The sequence below is a fragment of the Schistocerca gregaria genome, chromosome 5 (assembly GCF_023897955.1).
Source record: "Schistocerca gregaria isolate iqSchGreg1 chromosome 5, iqSchGreg1.2, whole genome shotgun sequence".
In the NCBI taxonomy this organism is placed as follows: domain Eukaryota; kingdom Metazoa; phylum Arthropoda; class Insecta; order Orthoptera; family Acrididae; genus Schistocerca; species Schistocerca gregaria.
In genome coordinates, this window is record NC_064924.1 from 452,508,032 (window position 1) to 452,531,073 (window position 23,042).

Sequence of the window (23,042 nt, forward strand, 5' to 3'; positions counted from 1 at the left end):
AGCGCTGCCTTCAGGGTACGGCTCGTGATTGAAATATTGCGGGGGAAGGGGGGCGGGAAATCCCACTGTCTGTCGATGTCCGCAAACTGATAGTCCAAATTGTGCTGACGTAGAACAGTGGAACTTTGTCGAATGAATAAGCAAACTTTACTGACCGTAGTGGAATTTTTACAAGACGATCCACCACGTCTCGAATAAACCACACGGAGTACACAACGGTAGCGTTTTTGTGGTTCTTCCATCGGAACAGACTGTCCATTTCTTTGCAAGTATCCAGCCTTGTTACAGAAACGTTTAAATGCAGATCATCGTTGAATATACTGAGCGTTTCACAATTGATGGCGTCAACGCGTACAGCTGAAAGTACACGATACTGGAAGCAAAGAAAGTCCCACTAAACATAGGATCTAAAATGGATACGGTATTAGCTATGAGCACTTCTTCATCTTTGAGACTGCGAAAAAAATCGCCTATACTGCACCCTATTTGCTTCCAATATTTTGAGAGATGGTGGCATGGACCAAAACAAGAACAAAGTCCAGTAAACATGGGCTCTAAAATACATTCCTCAGAACTATGAGCAGTTTTTCATCTTCGCTATTCTGAAACTCATCTCTTCCACAACCTCATAGCTCTTACTAATGCATTTTAGAGCGCGTGTTTACTGGACCTTTCGACATGTTATCGTACATATTAATACATTTCAAAATATGTAACGCAAACAGTTTGCAGCAGAATAGATTTGTTACACAGTATCAAAGATGAAGAGGTGCTCAAACTGCGTAAGTTATACCTTTTGTAGCTCATGGTTTACTGAGACATTTTTGCTTCTTGCTTCGTGTACTTTCAACTGTATGCGCTTACGATATCACTTATGATACACCCTATGTATATTATTTACGAATATTCCCTTTTAAAAGTGCGTTTGAATTTGAGCAATTGTATTTTTCTTGTTCCTTCGTTCTTCAAAATTATGTTCATAGACACTCTGCGTTTTTTGTCGTGTTCTTCTGAACATTTCTTCCCTGTTCTCTTTCCCATGTGCTTTTGTTTAAATGTATGTATTTTGTGAATTTTTTGATCTGTTTCCGACTGCTGATAATATCTTGTGTAATTACCACTTCTTTAATATTTTCTTCCATTTTGTCTTGTTTTTGCTACGTCGAAAGTGTCCCTTGTGAGCACGTGCTTGTTCATTCTTTGGGTGTGAGCATTACATTTCATCCTTCTTCTTCTAAAGATATCTGTTATTGTTTCTGTCTGTTTGTAGATCTCTCCCCACAGCCTCCTTATTCATATTTCTTCACGAAATGTTTTCCCGAGAATTTTCTTTTCCTGCTTTTGTATCTGTTATTTTTGTTGACCGTGAATCGCCGTAGTTTCTGCAACGTAGAGAACTTCTGGAGTTGTAATGTCTTAATTCTGCATTAGCAGAGGTAGATCTCTTAATTGCAGTTTACTCCAGGTAAACTTAAATGGTTTTTACAGTTTTGAGATTGTCTGTTGATTGGCTGTTGTGCTAAATCCTGATGGTTGCGTAAACTCGTCCAGAGTTACAAGGGGAAATCATGTGTACTGAGTTTTGTCGTAGGAGGTTTGTAGACTGGCTTTCTGTGAGATTTTGTAAAGAATCTCCCCTATTTTTTGTTACGCCAGCGAGATCGCCTTTGAAAGGCAGACACTTTAGATTCATTCTCTGCTCTTTGTTATCCAAGTGTTGCACTCCCTTTGCTTCCTTTCCAAGGTCTTCACAATTTTTTGCAGAAATATGTTTAATGGGAGGGGGAAGAGAACATCTCCTAGGCGAACACCTGTGAGGATTTTAAGTAATTCTGAAGTTCAGCCCATGAATTTAATTTTGCTGGTTTTTAAAGTCTGTTGGATAGTTTTGCTTATTTTCTGTCAGCTTTTTATTCCTATAAATTGTGCATATCTATCGAATCATAAGATTTTTTTGAAATCAACGAATCATGAGGTTTCTTGAAGTCAACATAAGTTATCACAGTATTTGTACCTCTCCTTATTTGCAGAACGCTCCTTAGTTACCATTTCTTTTCTGTACATGATCACCCTTTGCGAAATCCTGTTTCATACTCTCCTGTTAATGAGTCCACCTGTTTCCCAGTCAAGATAACAGAGCTTTTATGTAAGAATTTTGTACGCAACAGGGAACAGTAAATTTCCCCTGCAGTTATTCGACTCGGTTTTATCTCCTTTCCAAGGGGATTTTCTATTTCTCAGAAACTAAAAACACTGACGGAAAAAATCGCAACAATAAAAAAAACAGTTAAAAATAGAGTAAGTATATTACGGGAATACATTTCTCTAGATAACATACTTAAGTGATTAAGTGCATGCGTTGTGCTGTACAGGTGCCGGAAGTCACTTTGTAGTACGGAGTTCTGTGCCTGTTCCACTTGGTCGGTCAGTACATGGATGGTTAATGTTGGTTGGGACGACTCTAGAGTTGTCGTTCGATGATGTCCCATATGTGCCGACTGGAAACAGATATGGTGATCGAACAGGCTAAGGAAACATGTAGACACAACGATCGAATCACCGCTATGACGTGCAGATTTACAGCCAGGGTGTGTGGAGCAACCTCAAAAATCATTAGATTGACGTAGAAATTTGCAGTCAGGGTACGTGCAATGGCCGCGAGAGGGCTCGTGCTGTCATACGGAATGGCACCCCAGACAGTAACTGCAGGTATAGGTCCAGTGTGCCTAATAGGAAGACAGGTTGGTTGCAGGTCTTCAATTGTCTTCTTTCTAATCGACACACGATCATCACTGGCACCGAGGCAGAACGAGATTTCATCAGGGAACACAACTGACCACCACCCTGCCCTCCAATGAGCTCTCACTTGCCACCACTGGAGCCTCAAATGGTGGTGGTCTGGGATCAGTGGAATGCACGCTGCAGGGCAACTGTCCCGGATCTGTCCTTGAAGTAATAGATTTGTAACTCTCCTTTGTGTCACTGCGGTGCGAGCTGCTACTCATATTCGTACTGTATATGCAGTACCGTGCGCCAGAGCCACTTGGTCGTCAGGCGCCCGGCGTTCTTCCGACCGTACATTCTGGTGACCACCAGTGCCGCCACAATGTACAGTGCTACATTCCTGCCAAGTCTTCCTGCAATATCACAGAAGAAACATCCACTTTCTCGTAGCCATATAACACTACTTCGTTCTAACTCGATGAGGTGTTGATAATGGCTTGTTTGTCGCCTTCAACGCATTCTTGACTACAATCAATTCACCTTTCCCAGTCTCAAACGTGATTAAGTCCCACGACCGTTACAGCGTGTATTTACAGCAAACCTGATATGCATCCTCATAGGGGTGCTATTTGCGCCACTCTTATACAACTAGCACGTAATTCGAATAGACATCGTCTTTCAGATGTAGAAGCACATGTAGCAAAAATATGGCTCTGTGCGCTATGGGACTTTACATCTATGGTCATCAGTCCCCTAGAACTTATAACTACTTAAACGTAACTAACCTAAGGACATCACACAACACCTAGTCATCACGAAGCAGAGAAAATCCCTAACCCCTCCGGGAATACACGCATGTAGCAACTTTCATTTATAATGAACAACTCCTTCTTGGTATTGCAACTTTTTTTGTCATTATAGAAACTTGGGTTGCTACAACGACTCTGCTTGTACTCAACACTTTTTTTCTGACTCTCAGAATGAAAATTACATAGGCAACTAACAAAACCATACGAGATTCCATCAGATCATATACATTCCGAGATCCATGTTTCGTCAATCAGAAGTCAAGAATTTCATACGAGGAAATGAAAGTGAACGTAAAGGAACGTGAAATTTGAATTTGGTACACGTAGTCCGAACCAAGAGAAAGCTGGGAGAAATTCACATGTCAGGTCCGTAGCGATAATCATCAACGAAACATGAGACAGTTCCTGGTTTTAAAGCTAGGGAAAGCATGTAATGTTATCTCCAGAAGCTGTGCCCAACTGTGCAGAACAGTAACAGGTGAGTGCCGTGCTAGAATGAAGCTTTCACTCCGGCCGTTGCTTTGATGGCTCACTTCACATCGCTTCCGGCTCCATACCTGACCTGACCCGGAGTTGCAGTTTATATTTCGTGTAGTTGTATAACGTGTAAAACTAGTTAGAAATCTAGCGCTGTTTGAGGTCTGCGCTCGCTACTTACCGTGTGGATGAAACTCTGCTCCAAGTGCTTTGAATGTAAGGAACTTGTTTGCTTCGTCAGTGTCTATTGTTGAATAAATCTTTCGCTCTACACAGGATTTTGTGCAGTTTTGAAACTTCCACGTATCTTATACTGCCTATAAATAAGGATTCGAACCCAGAACCTTGCCTATCGGGGGCATTACCGTTACCGGCTGAGCTATCGAGACACCAATTAAGACTGGCCTACCTGCTTTATGACATTGTGAATGAAGCTACCCGATCTGATGGTGTATCACCGCCGACTGTCGGGCGTGTCTGTAAGGAATGGTTTATCACTTGCAGCTATGTTACACGGTAACACGGCATAAGAATATTGGTCGTAAAGATGTCCAATCGACATGATCTGGGCGCGAGCATCACGCCCTGTTGATGCTACTCATTTTCAAAAGTGACAGGAACAGCTTCTGCTAGTGAATGCGTGACTATCTCATACAGTTAACACGCGAACATTGCGAAGGCAGCTGCGTGAAATGGAGATTTGGAGTCGGGCGCCTCCCAAAAGCCCATTATTGTCGGCGGCACGTCGTTATTAGTCCATACAACACAGAAACACGATATTGCAGTGCCTGTATTGTACGGTGCAATATTTCTTCGGACATGCAAGGATGTCCTAAGGAACAGGCACTGTGGCACCTACCGCCGTTAAGAAATACATGAAATGTATTTGCTGCTGCCAATATGGACAACAATCAGCTGTAGACTGGAAAGACGACAATGGAAATTTATGCCGAATGAGGAGTGGAACCTGCATTTCCCGCTTATCGCAAGTGGTCTCCTTACAGTTAGGCTATACGGTCAGGCTCCATGGCCAGACCCAAACGTGCATTATACTCCTGAACAACCGAGGCAATGCAATATCGTATATGTCCGCCGACACTGGGCAATCTAATTGCAATCAATATGCCTCCCCTTCTCAGGAATATAAATGATGAATGTAGTAGTCAAATTGTGGTTGATGACATATGGAAGCTTGGGTGTGACTGTGGATCGTGCTTGAATAAAGTAAAGATAAGGCAACCGCTCGTAATAAGTAGGAAATCCGGGTTTGAGTCCCATTTCGGCACAAATTTTCGTTGTCGGCTTTCCATTATATGGCTGATGGTTCTCCAGATTCACAACTGCGAATAAATTTCATGTAACACAGAAACAGGCCAGTAACTAAGATGCAGGACGGGTGTAGTTCTGTATTGTTTCGGGAATGTGTTACCATTCCATGACGGACCGACTCGTGCTGTGGAAGCTGCTGTTTTCCAAGACGACAACGTCAGTGCTCACAGGGCGCTCGGGGCCTGTCTGTGCACCACCCCGTTTTGACTGAGCTGGCAATACCTGAGCTGAGTTCAAAGGTGAACAATGTTTGCAGCTTTCACTCTAGTGGAAAACCATACCACACCGACGAGTATCTACTCAAGTTGAACAGCTTGAGCCATATGAATGGGGTCGCATTGTGGTCCTGCAGGAAGCTAGACGGATATACCGCCGCATTGCTCCACATATTGGTCACAGTGTGACAGAGGTGTTCAAAATGTTTCAAATGGTTCTGAGTACTATAGGACTTAATTTCTGAGGTTATCAGTCGCATAGAACTTAGAACTACGTCAACCTAACTAGCCTAAGGACATCACACACACCCATGCCAAAGGCAGGTTCCAGAATGTATTGCTTAGAACCGCTCGGCCACTCCCGCCGGCGTCAGTGGTGTGTTAACAGTAGTCTGTGGAACCTTCCCACACCTATAGATCGGGTTCTGGACCTCCACTTAGTAGAGACGCATGTCAAGATCAAAGCATTGTGTGGGAAACGATCGACGACCGAATATCATCCAGGGACGATATCTGGCCGCGTACTGCCCATGATCTGTCGCCAGTGACCACTGAGTACTGTCTGTCTGCAGCAGCATTAACACCGCCTGTGCATCTGGCCAGGTTACCACGGACACCACAGTATGCCGGCTCTTTCTACTCTGGTGCCATTAGAGAGCTGACTCGAGAGTAGAATGGCTCTCTGTTGTGTTCAGTGATGAAAGTATGGTGTGTCTGTAATGGAGTGAAGCACATACGTGTGTGTGGCGTAGACGTAGTGAGCCGCCTACTGCAGAATACGTTCGCCACGACACACAGGACGCATCCAAGGCATCATGGTATCGAGCTTCTTCACTTACAGCTCACGCCGGCTGCTGTGCCCAAGCGGTTCTAGGCGCTTCAGCCCGAAACCGCACGACTGCTACGGTGGCGGGTTAAAATGCTGCCTAGGGCGTGGATGTGTATGATTTCCAAAGGTTAGTTAGGTTTAAGTAGTTCTAGGTTCTAGGGGACTGATATTCTCAGATGTAAAGGCCCATAGTGCTCAGAGCCATTTGAACATTTTTTTTTACCAATTTATTAGACACAAGAGGGATGTGCTTTTCAGCAGGAAAATGCACGTCCACATACACAAGCTGCGACTCTAAGTGCTCTTTTTGGAGTAAAACAATAGCACTGGCCAGCACGATCTTCAGCTCTCTCGCCAGTTGAACGGGTATGGGAACTTATTTGTCATCCAGGTCCCACGAGAATCATTCCCGAATTGCAGTAAAAGGCGCAAGGTACTTGGCACAACATGACTGGAAAGAATGGAAATTTGGGAACTTGTGGGAACACTGTGAGGTAAATGGTGCCAATTCACATATAGAATGCTGCTCTCACTGTATAGCCATTTAGTAAATAGCACGGAACTGTGGAACGGTGCGCAGCGAGTCTTTGCGGCAAAAGCCCATTACAGGAATGGAAGTGTAGAGGCCGCACCTTGAGAATTTCGGCTTCATATCAATATCGAGCTGCATGGTGGTGTTCCACGCGCCATGTCATCGAGTGGCGTTATAGACTACTACCTTTTTGAAGATAACGGTGGGTGCACAACCGCTGTAACGTGCGTTCAGTACGCTGCCACCACGGACAGTGAACTGCCCGTTTTACTGCCAACTGCTGGTTTCAGCATTACAGAGCAGCGACATATGCAGCAGAGTTATCGATAGGAGCTGATCGACGATTATTTGACAGCCGTGTCAGTGCAAAAGATCGTCACGTTGCATGGACCCCAAGACCGCCTGAACTGACAGCGTGTGACTTTTTCTTGTGGGGTCAGCTCAACACCGAGGCTTAACTTACTGCTACCAACGAAGAACTTAAAGCAAGAGTACGAAAGCAAATCTCCAGGATTCCTATTGAAATGTTAAGTCAGGCCATGTACAATGTTTTTGCCAGGTTGCAGGAATATGTGCGCTAGGGGGAAGCTCATCTGTAGCATGGTAGTCAACAAATATAAATGGTTGTGACAATCAGTAATGGCATATTCTGTGCTATAAACTGACATAAATAAATATGTGTAAAGTAAATGTGCTCATCCATTAAACTACATTCCAAAATTTCCTATTCTTTCGAGTCACCCTGTACAATATAACGCAGAATGTCATTCGGAACGTTCGGCAGTTTCATTATGGTTTCCGTGTGAGAATAAACAACTGCGTTGCCGCCAAAAAAAGGTGCACTGTGTATTGATGCAACTGTTTGGACACCGCTTGCTTTGACCTGTGTGCTTCGTTTGCTCTGAATATGATATCAAATGTTGCTCACATAAACCCCTACCTTTCAGTTCACTTCTCACTAAAATGACCTCATCTTTGAGAGTGGTTTTGCTGGCATCCTATTTCGAATAGCGGGTAAACGTAGCAGTCAACGTCTCCACATTTTGGTAGCCCTGTAGGAGGGCTAAAGTCTAGATCAGGGCAAGCGGCAGTCACGGAGGTGCTTATCGACTGCTCATAGGTCGGCAACGCGTCGGTTTCGCGTAGTCATTGGGATGATTCTTTGGCATAACCAATGATAATCGACCAGAGTGGGAATGTATTTCTAGTGCTGAAATTTAAACCATTGTCTTGTTTGGTATTTTTCGGTGCATCTGTGATTATTATGGCAGCGAGTGCTATATAGTGGACTGACGTTCGTGCATGTCTCATGGGTTAATTGCAGAGACGCGAAAATGTATCTAATGTGGTGGGGAAACGAATACGCGATCGATCTACCCGAGCACATTGAGTATGTGGACTAATGTTTTTTTTAAATTAAATCATGTCAGAAGGCAGGCGGATCAATGCTTATGCGTAATAGAGTCGCACGTCCGATTTATTAATAAACATTGATCCACCTACCTTCTACCAATGATTTAATTAAATAAAGCGTTATTCCACATGCATCTTCCCAATATTTATTTAAAAGACATTGATCCACCTACCTCCTCTTATGATTTAATTAAGAAAATATTGGTCCACCAACCTCCTACAACGAAGTAATCAAAGAAATATTGATCCAGTTACTCGGTGTGCTCACACAGATCGATTGCGTACTAACACAGAGCAGCGAACTATTTTACTGCGTTTTTTAATATATCATGTGATTGCGACGCTGTCCTTGTTTTGCAGATTCTAGCACAGTTTAAACAGTTGTGACTCAAACAAGGGACAATTAAATTTATAATCTTCGTTTACAGCAATGTTTCACCCTTTTGTGACCTGTATTTCTTGTCGAATAGAGGCCTTTATCAACCCTAGAAATTGTGTTTCGTGGATATTCATGATGACGCATAGACTTGACCAATACTTTGCGGTGTGGTTGTGTCCGTAGCAAGGACCCTGTAATTATTGGCAGTGGGATGAATAGGATGCTAATCTACACTATGTGGTCAAAAGTATCCAGCAACCACAAAAACATACTTTTTTCTTATTCGGTGCATTCTGTTACCACCTACTGCCAAGTACTCCATATCAGCGACGTCAGTTGTCATTAGACATCTTGAGAGAGCAGAATGGGGCGCTCCGCGGGACTCACGGACTTCGATTGTGGTCAGCTGATGGGGTGTCACTTTTGTCTATTTCTGTACACTAGATTTCCACACCCCTTTATCATCCCTATGTCCACTGTTACCGATGTCATAGTGAAGTGGAAACGTGAAGGGACACGTACAGCAGAAAAGTGTACAGGTCGACTTCGTCTGCTGACTGACAGAGACCGCCGACAGTTGAAGAGGTTCGTAATGTGTAATAGGGTCACATCTATCCAGACCATCATACACGAATTCTAAACTGCCTCTGGATCCACTGCAAGTACTATGACAGTTAGGCGGGAGGTGAGAAAACTTGGAATTCATGGTCGAGCGGATGCTAATAAGCCACACATCACCCCAATAAATCCCAAACGACGCCTCGCTTGGTGTAAGGAGTGCAAACATTGTGCGACTAAATAGTGGAGATACGTTGTATGAACTGACGAATCACCTTACACAGTGTGGTACAGGGTGTGGGTATTGTGAATTCCGGGTGAACGTCATCTGCAGCGTGCGTAGTACCAACAGTAAAATTCGGAGGTGGTGGTGTTATGGTGTGGTCGCGTTTTTCATAGAGAGGGCTTTCATCCCTTGTTGTTTTGCATGGCACCATCACAGCACAGGGGTACGTTGATGTTTTAAACACCTTCTTGCTTCGCACTGTTGGAGACCTATTCGGCGATGGCGCTTGCATCTTTCATCTCGATGGAACACCTGTTCATAATGAATGGCCTGTGGCGGTGTGGTTACACGACAATAACATTCCTGTAAAGGACCGGCGTGCACAGAGTCCTGACCTGAAACCTACAGAACACCTTTGGGATGGTTTGGAACGCCGACTTCGTGCCTGGCCTCACCGACCGACATCGATACTTCTCCTCAGTGCAACACTCCGTGAAGAATGAGCTGCCGTTCCCCAAGAAACCTTCCAGCACCTGATTGACCGTATGCCTGCGAGAATGGAAGCTGCCATGAAGGCTGAGGTGGGCCAACACCATATTGACTTCCACCATTACCGATGAAGGGCCCCACGAACTTGTAAGTCATTTTCAGCCAGGTGCCCGGATACTTTTGATCACATAGTGTAGCACCCCTGATGGATCGGCACTGTGTAGCTAGATCTACGCTCGGGGCAGGAAACAGTTTAGATTAGTGTACGTACCGGTGGTGGGCCATAGGTTGGTGGCGGGGTGGGCCGTCCATAGGGCGGCGTAGTGACCGGCGGGCCGACCGGGTAGGTGACGGGCGGCTGGGGGTAGGTGGGCCTCGTGGGCGGCGGCGGCGTGCCGTACGAGGGCGTCGTCTGCGGCGGCCGGTAGCCTGGCGTCGTCGGCGTCGTGAACGGCACCTTTGGCGTCGGGTAGTTGTAGCCGCGGTCCGGCGGCAGGTACTGGAACTGGCCCGGCAGCGCCGGCTCCGCCACCGCCACTGCAGCCACCGCGACTGCCACCCACACGCTCTGGAACAGACGGCGGTCCGTGGAGCGCAGTGCTTGCGAAACTCATTTTCTCCAGTGACAGTACTGACAAATTGGGGCGGCATCTTGGGCCGCATACACTGATCCGCCATAACGTTATAACTACCAACCTACTGGTGATATAAACCCGTCCAGGCTATAGTAGCGTCACATGGCGAGGAATGACGGCTAGTCAGACACACGTGCTGTGCAGATAGTATCAGAGAGCACGAAGTCCGCTTGTAGAATGGGTAAGGTGCGCGATCTATCTGAGTCTGATCGATGGTAGATTGTGATGGCCTGGTGGTTCGGGACAAGCATTTCTGAAACTGCACGTGGCGAAACGAAGGTGAAACCACGTCCAGACGTGGTGGGGTTCGGCGGCCACCCTTCCTTAGTGTCGGACCTCGTAGGCTAGGCAAAAACAGGACAGGCTACGAACTGTGGCGGAACTGATACTAGACTTCAATGCTAGACCGAGTACAAGTGTATCAGATCACACAGTGAGCCAAAGACTCTCAACGATGGGCCTCTGCTGCCGACAACCCTTACCTGTACCAATCTTAACAAGACGTCGACGACTAGGACTAATATGGGCACGTACTGGACGGTGGCGTATGGTCTGAAGAATCCCGATATCTTCTTCACATTGCTTGAGGGAGAACGCGAACCCGTTGTCGTCCAGGGGACACGTCCATGACACCTGTTCTGCGGGACGGGGACAAGGCGACGGTGGCTTCATTTGGCATCCATTCACGTGGGCATCCATGGGTCTGCTGGAACTCGTGGAAGACCATGACGGGCAATGAGTATTGTACAATGGTTGCAGACGACGTACACCTCTTCGTGACGATCATGTTTCCCGACGCAGTTGCATTTTTTAACACCATGTCACAAGCCCAGGAGTGTGATGGAGTAGTTCGAGGAACGCAGTGGCGAGTTCCAAGTGATCTGCTTCCCCCATACTCGCCATATCTGAACAATATCGAACACATCTGGAATATGATTGGGGTGTCAGAGCTCATGGCCCGCCTCCAAGGAATTTAAGGGAATTAGGTGCCTTGCGTGTCCAGGTGTGGTGCAGACTCCCTCCAGTGACCTACCAGTGCCTCATTGCTTCCATGTCATGACGCGTCGCCGCTGTTATCCGTGCCAAAAGTGGGTTCACCGGTTATTAGGTAGGTGGTCATAATGCTCTGTCTCATCGATCTTATTATGAATTAGTAACCTTGATAAAGGAAGCAAAACTAAAGAAAAATCAGGACACACATATAAGATATGCCGATCTGGTAAAAGCCTTCGACAATGACAAATAGTGCAAGATGTTCGAAATTCTGTGGAAAACAGGGGTAAGCTAGAGGAAAAGACGGGTAATATAAAAAAAGTAGAAAGCCCAAGAGGGTACAGGAGGGGTGGGAGACGAAGAACGAAGTGCTTGGATGAGAAAGGGTATAAGATAGGAATTTCGTTCTTTATCCATAATGTTCAATCATTATATCGAAGAAGCAATTTCACAAGTAAAAGAAAGGTTCGAGAGCGGAATTAAAATTTAAGGTGAAAGTATATCAATGGTAAGATTCGACGTTCATGCCACCTTTGTGACCTTAGTTGAGTTCAAAGACCCTACTGTTACACATCATTGGATTCGTCTCTATAGCCTCTATCAGAAAATAAGTACCAAACTGTAGCATCCCATTTAAGAAAACAAAGTTCACCTTCATATCTCTGAAGCAACCCCACCTATCAACAAGAAACCAATATCATATTATGGTCCCCGTTGTCCTATGCAACTTTTGTCCCACAAGAGTTTGAGCACTTAACATACTTTCGAAGTTATTCTAGGTGGAAAAGTGAAAAAGACCAACAAAAAGGTGTTTAACATGTGGACGTAATGTGCTGTTCCAGTCTCTTCTGTACCTAAGGTCCATCACCGTTCCCTTTCGATCCCTACGTAATTCGGTGCTCTCCGATACACACGATCGATCAGCGGAGGAGTAGTACTCAAGCGTCAACTTCAGGTTACAATATCTCCGGATGTAATTAACATTTTACAATGCAACAAACAGCACTGACTACGAATTTGTTTATATGTTCAGAAGTGCTAACAAAACTAACGGGGTTCCATTTTAAAAAACGTAGGTTTGTGTTAAAAAACATACATTCGTGCATTTTTTAATGGTTTGTATTAACCAATTACACTAGCCCCTCTCCTCACGTTCGGTCTGTGGAATCGATTCGTCAGTATTTGATGTGGTTTACGAAATATATCCAGCGGTAATGTTAGGTGACTCACCCTGTATAATCACCTACGGTAGTAGTATAAATTGGGTACGATTATTACGGTGATACAGCAAATTATAGGTACGTGAAGCTTTTTTTAATATTTTCGGTAAATGAAAGGAAAATGACTTTAATACGGACGCAGTACTACAGTGAGTAGATGGAGCACTCCTTCCTTACTGTCATCTTGTGCGGAAGTCCTTAAACCTCTTCCGCGCAGACGCTATATTTTCAGGCGGTGACGCGTTCGCGGAGTCACGCGGCCCGCACTGTGGCGGGGTTCTCCAGGGAACACATTCGTCAAGAAGGCCTGCACGCCGAGAGGACGAGAGAGAGATAGGCGTTGCTGGAATGCAAGGCTGCAGCCTCCGCTCCTCCGCCCTCCACCCTCCTCCCCCCCCCCCCCCCCCCCCCCTCTCTCCCGCATGTAGTCTGTCGCTGTTTACCGTCTGCACACACTGCGGACTCCCGAGGAGATGCACACTGCAGAAAATTATCCGTGTGATCCGATAAGCCGCCTGGGCGCTGGTTGCCATCCTCTCGCTCATTACGGCCTCCGCAGCCTTCTGCATGCGGGCCTGGGGCTAACCGTTGCCAGCATTACGGACTCACCGTTTCCTTTCAGAATCGTGTCTGTGCCAGTCTCGCAGCTTGATGCATTGTTACGAATGCGAACAAGCTGCTCAACTAAGGTCTATGGTCTGCACCATAGGTTATAGTTTATGTAACGTTGAATAGGAAATTTGTCGGGTTGGGTTTGTTATACTATACTTGGTGATGAAGAAGTCAGTATAAATTTGAAAACTTAATGAACCACGTAATAATGTAGATAGAGAGGTAAAAATTTACACACACACATGCTTGGAATGACATGGGGTTTTATTAGAACCAAAATGCCGGATGACGCTCCACCCCATATTGCTAGACGCGTGAAAGATTACTTACAAGCGTCGTTTGGTGATGATCGTGTGCTCAGCCGCCATTTTCGTCATGCTTGGCCTCCCAGGTCCCCAGACCTCAGTCCGTGCGATTATTGGGGGGTTACCTGAAGTCGCAAGTGTATCGTGATCGACCAACAACTCTAGGGATGCTGAAACACAACATCCGACGCCAATGATTAACCATAACTCCGGGCACGCTTCACAGTGCGGTTCACAACATTATTCCTCGACTGCAGCTATTTTTGAGGAATGATGTTGGACATATTGGGCATTTCCTATAAATAACATCACCTTTGATTTGTCTTACTTTGTTATGCTAATTATTGCTATGCTGATAAGATGCGCCACGTGTTGGACATTTTTTAGAATTTTTTTTTTTTTTTTTTTTTTTTTTTTGCTCTAATAAAACCCCATGTCATTCCAAGCATGTGTGTCAATTTGTACCTCTCTGTCTACATTTTCCCGTGGTTTATTCAGTTTTCAAATTTATACTGACTTTTTGATCACCCGGTATTATAAGCGATTTGACACAATGTTGCCACTACGAAATAACAACATACGTCAATTTTTAGTTCCAGTGCAGAATGTGGCATCGCATTCCCAGTAGTACGTAACATCTCCTAAATCGCTCTTTAGAATCTGTCGTACTGCTTAGATAGGACTTAATATGGAATAGAGTTTGTGCTGTTTGTTAGTTGTTTCGCAGAATCATGATGTAAGTCGCTTGCTCTTAGTTTTGTTTCTGACTTTTTTGTGATGTTCCTCTGTCGTACTTGGATAAGATTTAAAATGGAATAGAGTTTGTGCTGTGTATTAGTTGTTCCGTAGAATCGTGATGTAAGTCGCTTGCTCTTAGTTTTGTTTCTGACTTTTTTGTGATGTTCCTAAACGTTACCTGTCCAGATTCGTGTCAATAGGACACTGAAACTCTATACATGACGTTCACGACACCACTGTCACTGCAACAGTTTACCAGCATGCGAATTAGTGAGCCTAGCCTTCGGATGAGGCACAATAAGATCCAGGGTAAAAGGTACGGATTCGGTGCACCATAACATTCTGTCTTTCGTAACGACACACTCCTTATTTCAGCAAAATCCTTCTTGATGCAATTTCGTAGGTTTCGCGTTCGGAGCCAGTTTTCATAAAATTCTTCAGGTAAATGTAAAATGAGGTACCATTGTTCAGATGACTTTCATCATTTTATAGAGTACTATGAGTTGTAGGCCACCTCAGGTAAAATAATGTGCAACCCAGAAAAAATGGAATAATTACGTTTCTTTTTAACGTCGTCTTCTTTCGGATAGTACTCCTGTTATTTCAACTACTAACCTTGATTATTATTATCACATTTTGTCTCGGAGGTGCTCCTTCGTTTCTTTTGAGCAGGGAGTACCTATTTCATTAACGATCATACGTCTACATCTACAGCCATACTCGGCAAGCCGCCTGACGGTGTGTGGCGGAGGGTACCTTGAGTACCTCTATCGGTTTTCCCTTCTATTCCAGTCTCGTATTGTTCGTGGAAAGAAAGATTGTCGGTATGCCTCTGTGTGGGCTCTAATCTATCTGATTTTATCCTCATGGTCTCTTCGCGAGATATACGTAGGAGGGAGCAATATACTGCTTGACTCCTCGGTGAAGGTATGTTCTCGAAACTTCAACAAAAGCCCGTATCGAGCTACTGAGCGTCTCTCCTGCAGAGTCTTCCACTGGAGTTTATCATCTCCGTATCGCTTTCGCGAGTACTAAATGATCCTGTAACGAAGCGCGCTGCTCTCCGTTGGGTCTTCTCTGTTTCTTCTATCAACCCTATCTGGTACGGGTCCCACATTGGTGAACAATATTCAAGCAGTAGGCGAACAAGTGTACTGTAACCTACTTCCTTTGTTTTCAGTTGAAGTGGCATTTAGTGTCCATTCAGAAAGACACAAGGTGATTCGTTGCAAAGAGCATTTGAATGAATTGTCTGCAAACATGCATACAGAATTACACCAGTGTGGTATTCGCCTTAAAGTCAAAAGAAAAGCCTGAAAGCCATGGACCTTATTCAGTTTCTCTATACTCTTTTCTGTTTCTATTATTTGTTTGGCACGAACTTATTCTCTTCTTTCATTTATATTTCCTATATTTCTAAAAACCCTTTTGCCTTTAGCGACATGCACCCCATAGCCTACAATGTTGCGATGTGTTCCAGTTTGAGATACGCGTCTTTTGCTGTCTGTGATTCGTGCCAGTCGGTAGGTAGTTGCTTTCTCTGACAAGCTGGATGCAGTCCATTCACTGAAATTTTTAAACTTCATCTCTGTCCTCCATTTTTCGCTGTTCCAGTAACGTCCGCTCGATGCAGGAAAAGCGCTGATTTTCTTCCAAAGGTGTCAGAACCAGCTGCCTTATTGATAAGTAATAATTGTCATAGACTAAAGATTTATCTGAGGATAGAATTAAAACATCTGATCATGAGGTAAGTTATCCGAACCTAGGACTAACTACGTAACAGACATGAACGTAGAGTAAATCATGTGGAGGTTCCTTTAATGACCAACGTAATCCAGTGTATTGTTATTTGGAACACTTACCCTCTACATTCGATAATAATTCGTTTTTCTAATCTTTTGCGTGAGTTTCTCATGTTCAGTGTCTTAGTCGCTCAATGTAAATGCTTACTCGTATATATCAACGGCTCACTTGGAACTACTTTACAACATTCCTATCCGTTTTGGCCTGCTGTCTTGTGGCTATGGATGATTACAAAACTCCAGTCGACGGTTATTTTCTTATTCAGCTAGTAGCAATAGTGAGCGTGGTATAGCATTGGAAATGAAGTTTTCTGTTGACTTTAAGGCGAATACCACTGGTGGAATTCTGTAAGCATTGTTTGCAGACCATCCATTCAAATGCTCTTTGCTCTGAATCACCTTGTGTGTTTCTGAATGGACGCTAAATGCCACTTCAACTGAAAGTACCAATGCCAGAGTGGTAGATTTGCAATTTAAAGCTTTCCTGGGATGGTGGGCGGTGTCCAGCTGCCTGCAAGGCATAGCAAGCCACAAACAGACGTCCGCCCTCAAACCAGTTGCGCAATGTACGAGAAATAAGTGTCCCTGAGGGTCTCTTCGCGTCCCACCACTACCGGCTCCTACACGTGAGGTATATTAGCGCTGATTAACGTAGCGCAGATACAACACACCGTCCTAAATCACTTCTAATTTGTTCTGCTTACCAGACCATTGATTTCATTTGATAACGCTTCGTTCCTAGCAACTAAAACCTACATCATTCATTTGATAAGACGTGTGCATTCCTCTCAGACTAAATCTATTCTTCACAGGGGTGTACACCTGCTATTTCTAATGTTTCACTTTCCTTCTTTGATCTCTAGGCAACTGTCGGAGGCTGAAATTCAGAAAATGTTTCCTGTGCTTCACCCCACACCGCATTTACTAACTGCGAAGAACAGAGTAGTGATGCAAAAGGGAGTGTATTAAATCAAAATAAACCAGAAATCGCATCAGAATGTGCTTACATAAACTCACCTAGTCTCTATGTTTGACTATCCACAGAGAGTTTACCGAGCGAGGTGGCGCAGTGGTTAGCAGCACACTGGACTCTCATTCGGGAGGACGACGGTTCAAACCAACGTCCGGCCATCCTGATTTAGGTTTTCTGTGATTTCCCTAAATCGCTCTAGGCAAATGCCGGGATGGTTCCTTTGAAAGTGCACGGCCGACTTCCTTCCCCGTCCTTCCCTAATCCGATGAGACCGATGACCTCGCTGTTTGGTCTCTTCCCCCAAACAATTCAATCGACAGTGAGTTACCGTAATTATGTAGTTTACTAGAATGCACACAAGAAGAAATGCATGTTTGAGGGGACAGTACTGTTTACCTCTTGTGCTGTTACGTAAGAAGTAAGGCTGTTGGTAGAAACTATACGCAAATATTATTAAAGCAACTAATTATTTTACTTGGTAACTGACAATTTTTCAGGGTTTCGCCACTATACCTTTGTTCAATACCCACATCCTCAATGTTCTAATCGCTACTAGCGCCACTGACCATCATGTCGCTTACCGAGTCATGACCCATAGAGACCATACCCTATCAACCTACATTACTAACATATGCACGGCTGCTCCGATTCTGTATGTTATCGGTGACGTTGGTTTACCTATGAGTTACATGATGACTTTGTCTCCTTTCCACAGCGCAGCCGCTCTCAAAGCAAACTCATAATGCTAACGTCCTTTAAAGCTTGTTTGCTTGTTAATATTTTACAGTCTCACAATAAGGTTTACTATTAAAAACAGTCTTGACCACAAATTATTTAGTATGGTGACCGGTTTCGACCACTACTGTGGTCATCTTCAGACCAATGAGTAAGAAACTCCTTGACCTAGAGAATCATTACCAGACCAGAACCGGTTACCATACTAAATAATTTGTAGTCAAAACTGTTTTTAATAGTAAATATTTGTAACATATTGATCACTGTCACTCCCACAATGTATTCAAAAGTTACAATAAGGTGCTTTCAATAGTTTGGTGTTGCAAGAAGGGAATGCTTATCGAAAAATATTAATGGAATTGAGAACAACAAAACATTCCAGCATGTGACTTAGATATGACCTGTTATCTGACTATATTGCTAGAATAACACACTTCTATCTGAGTAGCTGAGTGCCCAGAGTGGCTGACTGCCATACGGAGGAGCCAGAATTAATTGCCACAACAGCTAAGGATTTTTCCTTGTTGGAGGGCCAGAACAGGGGCGACTGAGCCTCGAGATACCAACTGAGGAGCTACATGACCGAGCAGAATCGGCGCAGAGGTCTGTACAGCTGGAAGAGCGGTTTGCGGACTACACGGCCTTCCATACCACATCCTAATGACGTCATTGGCTGAGGATGACATGACCGGAGATCTGTCTCCATTGCCCCATCTAAGGCCAGAATGCCGGATGTGAGCTTATAAGACACCGTTACATTCTCGGGAGTCGGGTGAGAGCGTGAAAACACGACATGGAAAAATAGGTGAATACGAACTGCACTAATCTCCATTATAACTCGGGGTTGTTGGGATGATAGTCCCAATGTCATTTAATCCTCTGGGGTGATGTTGACCCTAGGAAAGGATGGAACAATAAGCACAGCTTTGGAACGCACTGAGTAATTTTTACCAAACTTACTTCACCTATGAATTACTAGATGAAAATATACTTTGGTGTCAAGATACTCCTAAAATACCTAATGATGAGGGTGGGAGGAAAAAAAAGGAAAAGCATAACTCTGGAGGGCATGTAGAAATTTCAACCTACTTTAGTAGAGATAGCGCCGACTATCTAGGTTAGGACATCCCTCGCCCACATATTTGAAGTGATGGGAAGGAAAACGCGGACATTGGTAACATGTAACTGCGGAATGTTTGGGAAGTTTTAATCAGTTTCGTTATGAGTGTGAATTCCACCTAAATTAAATACTGTTGAGAGTAAGACACCAGTAAAATTCTTAAATGAGTGTCAACAGGATGAATCTATAAAAGACCTTACTTTGTAATGTTTATACTGTATCTGTACTTTTAAAAAATACGAATAACCTATGTCTCCATTCACTGTAGATATACAGGGTGATTCTACGTGCACCGGTACCGTTCTTGCTAAGATTGAAAGGTAGGCAACTTTGAGAGACGGCAGTGTGGACCAAAACAAGAAAAAAAATTCTAGTGAATATAACCTCTAAAATGCACACATGAGAAGCTGTGAGCACTTGTTCATCTTTGGTACTGTGAAAGAGATATCTTTTACTGATCAAGTGCTCCTAGCTCTTAAGGTACATGTTTTAGAACCCATGTTTACCGGCCATGTTGCCTTCTTTTGGTCCTCTGAAAGTTACCTACTCTACAGTTCTAGCAACAACAGTACCTGTACATGTGTTCCACTGTCAGTCATATCAGAATAATTTTAGCATGCAAGATTTGAGTCGGTCGTTTCTGGATCAGTGTGCTTTCCCTCTAATTGATACGTTTACTCTTCTCCAACATTCCTGAAAATTTTTAATATCACAGTGGAATGACCCTGTATTTCATTCCTTTTTGCTATCAACTCTACCACACAAACCAGGCTGGCCGGTGTGGCCAAGCGGTTCTAGGCGTTTCAGTCTGGAACGGCGCGACCGCTACGGTCGCAGGCTCGAATCCGGCCTCGGGCATGGATGTATGTGATGTCCTTAGATTAGTAAGGGTTAAGTAGTTCTGAGTTCGTGGGGACTGATAACCTCAGATATTAAGTCTCATAGTGCTCAGAGCCACTTTGAAGACAAACCAGGTAGTGAGTAAGATTCTTGATGGAGTCGTCGTCAACAGTGCAAAGAGTTCGCTACAGCATCGCTGGTTTCTCTTAAGTGGATAGATTCTCTACGGGTCGTTGGCCTCCGCACCGGAGGAGAATGAACTAACAACACTGTGTAGTCTCTCGTGCTCGCCAGCTGGCTGGCGGCCTTGATCTGCTCCTGGTGGCGGGAAACGAGTGCAAGCAGAAGGCCGCTGAACCCGCCGCCCATGGCCACGCCCACCTCTGGCGCTGGTGTCGCGGCCGCTGCTCCAGTTAGCTCGCCTTTTAGATTAGTTAGTACCCGGCCGGCTTCCGACGGAGCGTGCGGTCCGTTCTAGCACGGTGGCCGCTGCAGCTGCTGTGTGTGTCGCTGCGACCTTGTTATTCTCACAGCGGAACTGGGACTGCGCTCCACAGCCTTTGTCGAAGCCGTCCTTTGTGTCTTTTACTTCTCGGCAGCACGCAACGCTTCACGAGGATGCGTCTCGACTACTGCTGCGTTTGACTTACTGTGACACACATTTTTATATTCCTTTTCCGGTTTTGATTTCTTTGGTCTTTAAAACCTCTCTTCACAGCAGTCGTCACCTACACCCAGATCACTAGCAATATTTGGTGGTGTAAGGAAGTGTCGTTATGTTTTGAAAACTAGTGAAGTTGCTCAAATACTATGGATGCTGCTACATTTCTACGATTTGAACTGACGAGATGTTGTGTGACAAGTTGTTGACGATACGACAAGGAGTGTGTTTAAGATATAAAAATCTAGTGCTCTCCATCTCACTGCTTTGAAAGTTATATATTTTGAATCGTGTCGCACAAACGATTGGCAGGAAACATTCGGGAATTTATGGTATTAGCAAAAAGCTTTCTGTTTTACGCCGCTGAAGTACTGACTAATAATACTGTGACGTCTAACGGTGCAAAACTTTGACAGTGCAGCATAAGCGCCTGATTAGTACAAATTCAGTACTGAAGCTCCTGGTAGCCTGAACAAGTCGTCATCTAAACAAAGCTTCATTTAAAATGCTTGGAAGCATTAATTTATACATTACGTTAATATCACTACATAAATAATTTTTCATGAACGTTCCGGTAGAATGTACCGTCTAACATTTAAATGAATTTCAATCGTGCATCACTGGGCTGGTGATATGTTTCCTGTTCCTGACAATGCACGTGACAATCTGAAATATTCGTTATCATGTAATCAGTGTCACAGATATTCACACAAATGCATGATACGTGTCGACGTCTTCATCATTTTTATCCAATATGAATATTTAACATCGGTAAATATATCTTTGGCTCTAGTCTTACACAATTAAAACCAACTCTACTGTCGCAAGTTCGAATCCTGGCCCTGGCATGGATGTGTGTGATGCCCTTAGCTTAGTTAGGTTTAAGTAGTTCTAAGTTCTAGGGGACTGATGACCTCAGAAGCTAAGTCGCATAGTGCTCAGAGCATTTCAACCATTTTGATTAAAACTAACAAATTATGCAATTTTATTTGTCTCATACAGTTCAGATAGAGCGTCTTGAACTACTGAAATGTGAAGCTCTGTGCAGCTACTTGCTATTTCGTATACGAAATGTGAACGAAAGACTATAATTTGCATTTCTGATACATTTCCTTTGCCCTCATAGGACCTAGATAAAGGCGGAAATTCAAGTTTCTGCAGTTGGTGAGGATATCGTGCGATGTATCGACAGTCATTCAAGTGCAGAAACATATTGAATTGGTCTGTAAAATGTTTCACCCTTAAAGCCTACAGAAATGTTACTTAGCTCCTTTTGTTTTCTGAGATACACTGAAATGGATAGCTTGTCTGTATTCTATGAGTGGACGTTTTTCCGCAACTGTTCGGAAAAAGGGAATGAGACAGAAAATTTCCAAAATTCGGTGAAAAATCATTTTAGGATGATTCTGAAAACAACTGCGTTTTTAAGCAAGAAGACGATGATGTCATGTTACTTGGGAAAAGCAAACTATCATCAATCTAATTGGTGTATGGTTTCGATAGTACGTCGCTTCATTACAGTTCAAAATCCTTTACCTGGTTTTAGGCACGTTCTCACTGCGTCTTCACATGCTCACCAAATTCCAAGGCACAAGACTTGCGTTTTGGTAATTTTTGGTGAATCTATCGTTACACGAGACTAAAAATCTTCCTTGCATCAATCATTAGCAGCCGCTAATACGAATTTCTGTTACTTGTTATGGTCCACCACTGGTGTCGCAATAGAGAGGTGTGTTGTTTCAAAATATTCTTCGCCCATCTTGATTCCCTTTGTACTGGTTTCCCGAGATGACTTGAGACTATTTTCGGGACGCTTCCTAAAACGAGACATACCGGCTTTCCTGCTCCACTCCTCTCGGAGCTACTCATGCACGTGTCATTATTTGTATGAGATCGTCGACATGATCATAGACTTCAATCTTGTATGCTTTTCTTAGATGCAGCGTTTCATAGAAAAATGTATTTCACACTATTAAAATGTATTTAACCTTCGACATCAGAGAAAAATACGTGTCTGCGTTAGTATCACGACACGTTGCTTGCCGCAGCAATGAGTAGTTCGGTCTGTGAGGCATCGCATATTTTAATGCAATACTTAGTTCCATGACGGCCTAGTGCATATGATTTTGATAAAACAACTACTGCACTTCTTCCCTATTTGCGTTAGTTATGGATAGGAAATTTTATGTCTTACTTGCGATCGAAGCCATTGAGGATTAAAATCTACTTAAGGTTCTGGTTCCTGTCTGAAAACCTTTTCTTGTGATGAGAGAGAATACTGTTTTGCTATAAAGCGCTATACCAATCTATGAAAGTATTCCTATAAATTTCAAAACACCATCAACTGCTGTAAAAGATGCGTCAGTTCTATGAGTTTCGGTTGTTACTCTCTTGGAAATGGGATATGACGACTCGTTGACGGACACAT

At 43.9% G+C, this 23,042-nt stretch overlaps 1 protein-coding gene across 1 annotated transcript in view; it reads right to left on the minus strand.

The window, feature by feature from the left end:
• The window catches only part of LOC126272311 (cuticle protein 19-like), a 71,555-nt gene that overhangs the window by 39,798 nt on the left and 8,715 nt on the right, over positions 1 to 23,042 (minus strand). The window contains exon 2 of the mRNA XM_049975091.1: positions 10,252 to 10,548. Coding sequence (XP_049831048.1) covers positions 10,252 to 10,548 — 297 coding nt within the window. The remainder of the gene's footprint in view (positions 1 to 10,251; positions 10,549 to 23,042) is intronic.